The sequence below is a fragment of the Helobdella robusta genome (genome assembly GCF_000326865.2).
Source record: "Helobdella robusta unplaced genomic scaffold HELROscaffold_45, whole genome shotgun sequence".
Classification (NCBI taxonomy): domain Eukaryota; kingdom Metazoa; phylum Annelida; class Clitellata; order Rhynchobdellida; family Glossiphoniidae; genus Helobdella; species Helobdella robusta.
In genome coordinates this window covers 345,339-353,802 of record NW_008705095.1, presented here as the reverse complement: position 1 = coordinate 353,802, position 8,464 = coordinate 345,339, and the positions used below count along the sequence as shown (strand labels likewise).

The 8,464-nt window shown below is 35.5% G+C and overlaps 1 protein-coding gene across 1 annotated transcript in view; it reads right to left on the bottom strand.

Moving 5' to 3' along the window:
• Nucleotides 1–3,576: 3,576 nt before the first annotated feature.
• Nucleotides 3,577–8,464, bottom strand: part of HELRODRAFT_187336 (hypothetical protein) — a 6,882-nt gene continuing 1,994 nt past the window's right edge. Inside the window, exons 6-12 of the mRNA XM_009026076.1 lie at nucleotides 8,139–8,314; nucleotides 7,742–7,819; nucleotides 7,150–7,254; nucleotides 6,888–7,024; nucleotides 5,347–5,443; nucleotides 4,407–4,529; nucleotides 3,577–3,716 (exon numbers count right to left, since the gene is read on the bottom strand). Coding sequence (XP_009024324.1) covers nucleotides 3,603–3,716; nucleotides 4,407–4,529; nucleotides 5,347–5,443; nucleotides 6,888–7,024; nucleotides 7,150–7,254; nucleotides 7,742–7,819; nucleotides 8,139–8,314 — 830 coding nt within the window. The 3' untranslated portion in view covers nucleotides 3,577–3,602. The remainder of the gene's footprint in view (nucleotides 3,717–4,406; nucleotides 4,530–5,346; nucleotides 5,444–6,887; nucleotides 7,025–7,149; nucleotides 7,255–7,741; nucleotides 7,820–8,138; nucleotides 8,315–8,464) is intronic.

Here is an 8,464-nt window from a genome sequence, read left to right as displayed (position 1 = left end):
TCAGAGGGACAAAGGACTGTTCTGATCAGCACGTCATGACGTCATGATGACATCATAGCACGCCATGATGACGTCACACAACAACGTATGGCGCGTCATCTGTAACGTCAGATCTTCAACATCATCACAGTATGATACGAATGAATGAATGAATGAATGAATGAATGAATGAATGAATGAATGAATGAATGAATGAATGACGTCACATCACAACAACACATCACCTGATGACGTCATCCAAAACGTCAGATCTTCGCGACATCTCACAGTATGACGCAATCACAACGTCACCCGCCTTCGAAAAAAATAACACTGTTGACATCTACACACTGTAATAACATGCCGTATCGTTCGCACATTATTCATTATTGAATCCATTCATTTTATTCTTTCATTCATTCATTCTTTCATTCAATCAGTAACTTGTTTATTCATTTATCAGTTCACTTATTCATTCATTCATTCATTCATTCACTCACTCACTCATAAGCTTGCCTGTACAATGCGTCCCATGCTGAAATTGTTATAAATTGGTTCTTTACACTTCGAATCTTCATCTAGCTAACACGAGTGCTTCTTCCATATTAAAAAATACTTGAATTATTACTATTAAAATTATTATTCAACCTATTTATATTAATTAATTAACTATATATATATATATATATATATATATATATATATATATATATATAATTATATATATTTATATGTATATGTATTTATATGTATATATATATATATATATCGAGATTTATTTTCATTTATATTATTATTGATCTTATTGTTGTTGTTATTATTATTAATATTTTTATTATTATATATCATTTCATTTGTATTACAACCAATTTGTATATATTAATTATCTCTCTAGAATGTTCTCTAAAATTATTTATTATTATTATTATTTATTAATTATTATTATTTATTAATAATAATTATTATTATTATTTATTATTATTAATTAATGGTCTTGTTTCCGCATTGATTTTCATTCCACCATGCTTTTTTTTATTTTTTTTTTCATTAAAAAGCATAATTCATAATAATAATTATTATTCATAATTTGTATTCGGCCAACACGGGGCTCTGGCATAGGAATTGAACTATAGTACCTTTGAACTTTGACCGCGGATGGCGTTTGCGTCATTGTGTTCTATTTATAGGTGTTCCTATTTTTAGGTGTTCTATCTTTAGATATTTTATTTTTAGAGGTTTTATTTTTAGATATCGTATTTTTAGATTTTCTAAGTCACTTATAACGGTGGTGTGCTATTTAATAAGGCTTCACGCGTAAATTGCATCATCGATGACGTCATTTCGGACATAACTTCATAGTTTGTTTTTAAATGAAACATTGTTTGTTTTTGTTTGAAAAATTTAACTATAGTTTGAAATTTGTAGTCATGAGTGATGTATTCTTATCATTTTATTGTGTGAGTTCGTGTTTGTGTGCGCGCGCGTGTGTTTTTGCTTCTCTATGAGCTTATAACTGATGCAGTGACATATTTTAATTAAATCGCCTAGCTGTATTGATTAATGAATTGGTTGAATTGATTGGCTGATAGATGGATGGATTGGAATGATTGATTGAATTGGTTGATAGATTGGAGTGATTGATTGAATTGATGGATGGATTGGAGTGATTGATTGAATTGATGGATGGATTGGAGTGATTGATTGAATTGATGGATGGATTGGAGTGATTGATTGAATTGATTGTTTGATTGAGAGTGTTGTCTCCTATTTATATTATTTTGACATGATGCTAGTTTATTGGTTTTATTCTTTTATACGATCTTCCGATTGTTTTTTCACTCTTTCACGTTTTTCTTCATTCATTCATTCATTCATTCGCCTATCTATTCATTCATTCGCCTCAACCATTAATTCACTCATATATCCATCCATTCATTCACCCCAACCAGCACTTTATTAATTCATTCATTCATCTATGCGTTCACCTTATCCAATAATTCACCCATTCATTCGCCTTGCCAATTCATTCATTCGCTCACTCACTCATTCATCAATTCACTCGTTTGCACTTTTTATTCAACCCGAACTCATTCACGAATTCCTTAAAAAGTTTGCTTTTAACCGCTAGTTAGTTCACCAGACATTATATTACGATTCAATTACTCCAATTATTTTCATAATTACTTTCATAATTAGATAATTAATTATTTAAGTATTTACAATTACTTTGGAAATTATCCAACGAGAATGCATTGATTGGATCTTTTTAACTATCACCGAATTTATTTCACCGAATTTATTTCACCGAATTTATTTTTGAATTTTTTCTTTTATAAGTGCTTATGAAAAAAAGGTTTTTTTAGAGAAAAAAAACATTATTAATCAATTGTTTTGTAATTAATTGGTTAATTAATTAATTAAAATAAGATAAAACAACGACGAAATATCAACATCATTATTTTATTTTTTTATTTTATTATTATTAAAGAAATCACTCGCAAAATTGCTTCCAGAGAGGTGAATTTCAGATTTGAAGGGAGAAAGAAATGTAATTTAAGACACGAAATTAATTTAAATTTGAAAATAATTCATAAATAATTAATTGTGTCTATAATAAAAATAATAGTATTAATAATAATAATATTATTAAAATTATTTGTTTTTTACTGATAAAGTTTTCACCAAAAACTTAGTTTAGATGTCGCCAAAAAACGCTATTTTCCATTTTTTGTGAAAATTCCATTCACAAGTATTATAACTATTAAATAAACGTTTACTATCATCATCCACATCATCATCATCATCATCATTCCCATCATCATCATCATCATCATCATTCCCATCATCATCATCATCATTACTAATACCATCAGATTTTTCATCATGAACATAGTCACCGCCATCATCATCACAATCAAAGCTATCCCATCATCATCATTATCATCACAATCAAAGCTACCCCATCATCATTATCATCATCGTCATCAAAAAATTTTCTCTTCCCTCACAACCAGCACCAATGAAGACAAGCAGCATGAGAATTACATGAGAAGCATTGAATGGCACGACGGCTATGTGAAACCTAAAGCAGAAGCAACAGTAAACATAAGAAAAAGTAATAATAATAATAATAATAATAAGGATGATAATAATAATGATGGGATAAAATTTGTAAAAATTGTATAAAATAATATTAAAGATTAAGACCATTTTGCTCATTGTGAAGTTAAGTGCAGAACGGTGAAATATATTTAATTAGCATCATAGCTTGTTCCTGTCACAGTAAATATCATACGATAATCTTATAACAGTGTTTATCAATTTATCATTAAATCAATAATAATAATAATGATAATAGTGATAATAATAATGATAATAATCTGACTTCAGCCCATATCATGTCTGCATGTTTGACGTTTGACCTTGATGGCACTGAATAAAGACAGATCAAACAACCGACCAACCAACTAACGAACCAATAAATCAACCAATCATTTAATTAGCTAACCAATCAATCATTCAGCCAACCGATCAATCAACCAATCAATTAATTGGCTAACCAATCAATCAACCAACCAATCAATTAATTAGCTAACCAATCAATCAGTCAGCCAATCAATCAATCATTTCTTCTTGGCCCCGCCCGCCAATCCCGCCCCCGCGTTGAACTTGAAGTGAATTATGTCGCCATCCTCTACTATGTAATCGCGCCCCTTCTGCTTGTATTTGCCGGCAGCCTATGGAATTATTATTATAACTATTATCATTAATTTTTTTTTTTTGATGAACTCTCACAAACATCAGTCAATAATAACACACACACAAACACACACATACACAAAGCGTATGTGAATGCACGTTAATCCACACGCACGCACGCGCACACAGCAGACACACATTGCATGTGAGTTATGCGTGGATCTGCTTGCATTTGAAACAGGTTTCTGCAACTGCCTGTTAATTCTAATAGACGCCTCAACCATTACACCACCATACCGATATGGCGATAACAAGCGAGTGATGATGTTTATGTTAATCTATGTGCTGCTGTCCTTTCAGATGGGTAGTAGGATGAACATTTTGAGACGTGTTTTTAAGTTTTACACAAACGTTCACTCACGCGATTCTTACATCCGTATAAGATTTAGAAACTCCATTGTATAAAAACAATCTCAGCGCACATTATTCGGATGAAGATTTGTCTGCATTTGAACAAGGTCACCACGGCATAATCAAATTTTGAAAGAGTAACGTACGCAAAAGACCAAAAGGAAGAAATGGAAATCTCAGTGTTACTTAGATTTTATCTTGCATCCTTTGGATCCAGACACTGGTCCATACAAATTCTTTTCAAAGTCTGTACTCGAAAGGGATACAAAACAAAACGAAGTATACAATACACAGGGTCGTGCCCCTAAGTGGCCCACCTTGACGGCATTTTCCGAGCCCTCTTCCTTGAAGTCATCGAACTTCATGACCTCTGCCATTATGAAGCCCTTCTCGAAATCTGTGTGGATCTTCCCAGCTGCTTGCGGGGCTTTCGTGTGTTTCTGTTGACGTGTTTGTGTATTTGTGTGTGTGTGTATTTGTGTGTATGTATATATATATTTTTGTGTATGTGTGTGCATATTTTTGTGTGTGTGTGTACGCATGTATATTTGTGTATGTTATTATATGTACATGTGTGTGTGTATAGAATGCGTGTGTGTGTACGTGAATGTGTTCCGCGAATGTGGGAATAATTAATAATAATAATAATATAATAATAATAATATAATAATAATAATAATAAAAGACATTAAAATAGGCGGAACACGCATCTAGTTAGCTGTTAGTAGGTTGAAACAATAAAGAACCTTGAGCAAATCACAGACCGTTAAATCTAAATCAGAACAAAAAAACACGACCAGAAGAATTCAGTAAAGCTGATAACAAAGTTGTAACTTGTAATCAAACTTTATGCAACACATGTGGAGGGGACTTTTAACGTATGTGTGTATAGGTGCGTGAGTTGTTTGTGAGGTTTTTTATGTGCGCGTAGTGTACGTGGATATACAAATTTGTTTGTGTCTGTTTTTCGCATCCTTTTGTGTAAGTGTGTATACAAATTTCCGTTATACAAACATCTACAAAAGACTTTTAATGTATTTTTAATTGCCAATGGCAGTTTACAACTTATTTTATTGTAACAGTTGACTATGGCTTTGTCCTCATCATCACACACACATACACACACACAGACACACACACAGACCCACATACAAACTCACACAAACACACACATACACACACACTCACTCACACACTGACTCACACACACACACACTGACTCACACACAGACTCACACACACGCGCACACAGACTACCTGTATAGTCCATGCCTTGACTTCATCTTCGCCAGCTGTGAAGAAATACATAAGACCAAGTGAGGAATACCCATTTACGATGATTTTTTCCAAGGAACTGATTACGTATGTGTGTGTGCGTGCGTGCATGTGTGTGTTGTTAGTACAACAATTTATTATAGATATGTATATATATATATATAAACCACACACACAAACACACACACACATAAAAACCATACACACACACACACACACACACACACACGCACACACATAAAAACCACACACACACACGCACACACAAATCTATATGAAAGGTATTTTAGAAATAGCGTGTTACATAGATATTTGTAGCACATACATGGAATAAACCAATAGTCTTTTAATAACGGTTTTTCCACATGGTTAAAAATAGACTGTGTTAAATTGTAGTTGTTTGTTGTTGTTTTTTGTTTCTATAGTATTTAATGTTGTTGTCGTTGTTGTTGTTGCTGCTATTACATATGCACATAAGTTGAAGTTGTTTGTTGTATGTTGTTGTTTTGTTTCTCTAGTTTTAATGTTGTTGTTTTTGTTGTTGTTGTTATTACATAAGTACATAAATTGTAGTTGTTTGTTGTTGATGTTTTGCTTCTATAGTATTTAATGTTGTTGTCGTTGTTGTTGTAGTTGCTATTACATGTTGTTGTTGTTGTCGCTGTTGATGTAACTGTAATGAAACTAATTCAATTCAAAAGTCGAACTCTCAAATTATTGTTAGAAACGTGATGGAATGGTTAGTGATGAATGGTCGAACAGCATGATTTAAAAAGGATGTTACAGAACACAACAAAAGCCTGTTAGGAGGAAGTCATAACGTGAAAAAAAAATATTCACAATTTAGAACCGCGTATGTAGGTGAGTAACCAATTAACCATAAACCAAGAACCAAGGTAAGAGTAACAGCAAACACACACACACAGACACACACACAGGCACACACACAGACACGCGCACACACAAACGTACAGGGATGGTCCAAGCCCTGACTTCATCTTCCCCCACCGTGAAAAAGTACATTAGACGGAGAGCCCTGTAGCCCGCTACTATGATTTTCTCTAGAGAACTGACCAGCAAGAATTGAACGTAAGACAGACTTAAAATTCGACCGTGGCCTCAAAAACGACATGAAACATAAAAAATATCTAGAGCCGTGTTGCCGGGAGAAACATTTATAGGAATGAGTCTACAGTAAAAGTATTCAAGTACTCATTGTATTTAAAGAAAGTGACAGTAGAGTCACTTTGAAGGATGTCATTGTTCATTGTTACAAAACTCAGTCATACACCCACCAACTCTCTCTTTCTCACTCACACACACAGACACACACACACACGTACACAGACACACACACACAAACAGACACGCACACACACAAACAGACAAAAGCACACACACAGACACGCACACACACAAACAGACACGCACACACACAAACAGACACTCACACACGTACACAGACACGCACACACACACACACACGTACACAAACAGACAAACACACACACACAGACACACACCTCGTAGTTTCCTGTTCTTTAAGGTAAGCCTGCCTCTCCTCATCACTGGCCATGTCCATCAGTTTGAGTTCCAGAGCCCCACTGAAGGGTATTATGACACTGCCCGGGTCGTGAGCGTCCACCCACTGTTTTATCTTCACCAACCTGGAGGGGTCAAAGTTCACCAGAGGGTGGCATAATTGTGACGTCATTATTACAATGATAATTATGAGACATAATTACGTCATCACATCGTTAAAATTACATCACCATCGTGGCATCGTACCAACCATTTGTTTTTCTTCTTAATGTAATCCTTCTCGGACATGTTCAGCAGATAGATCATGGGCTTCGAAGTTATAAACATGTGCTTGTTCAGCTCTTCAATCTGTCATCATCATCATCACCGTTACCACCACCATCATTATCATCATCACCATCATCCTTATCGTTATCATCACCATCATCATCGTTATCACCATCATCGTCATCACCATAACCGTTAATATTAGTGTTTTAAATCTTTTGACAAAAAAAGAGCAGTGTCAGAACCACCACAGACGATAATTTAATGTATAAAAACGCAACTACGCTACATCAACATTGATTATAGAAGGCTGGAGGACAGAGTGCCTGGATCCTCTTGAGTTGAGTTACAGCGACCGCGTTCGAACGCACGGTGATCCACCCACCCAATCTATAGTGTATCACTTTACAAGCAGGTCTCAAGTGATCCAGGTGCTACTACACAGTACACACACTGAGGACATTATCATCAACAAATATCATCATTATTATCAACATCATCATCAGCATCATCGTCAGCAGCAGCTGCAACAGTAGCAACTGCAGCAACTACAGCAGCTGCATGTGACCTCTTTAGCGTCCCAGGTGCCAAATCTGACTGGCCTCTTTTCCTCACAGACAAGATGTTGTACTTTCTTCAGGACATCCTGTAATGAAGATGATGATGAGGATGAGGAAGATGATGATGATGATGAAGAAGATGATGATGATGATGAGGAAGACGATGATGAGGAAGCATAATGATTATGGTAACGAAGATGATGCTGATGACAATGGTGGTGATGACAACAGAATAAAATGATGATAATAAAAAAAATCAAAAACCAGTCACAACCGACAACACCACACCACAACTGACCTCACCACAACCGATACACCACAACCGACCACACCACAACCGATCACACCACAACTGACCACACCACAACCGACCACAGAAGACAACCGCCCGACACTGTGACTTACATACTCCGACTTCCTTCCCTTATCGCCGCCCCTGACGACCACCCTCTCGAGATTTTCCACATTCTTGTCGATGTACTCCAGATCTTTCAGCCTCAGCTCCTCGTGGATGACCTTGATGTCCCGTACGGGGTTGACCTCCCCATCCACATGGGTCACCTCATCATCTTCGAAGATCCCTACGACGACGATGATGATGATGTTGGCGGTGGTGGTGGCGGTGGCAGTGGTGGATGGCTGTGCGGGAGTGATATGATGATGCAGATGGCGATGAGGACATTGATGATGATGAGTAAGTTAGTCTGATGGGTTTTGTGAGTGTAATACTA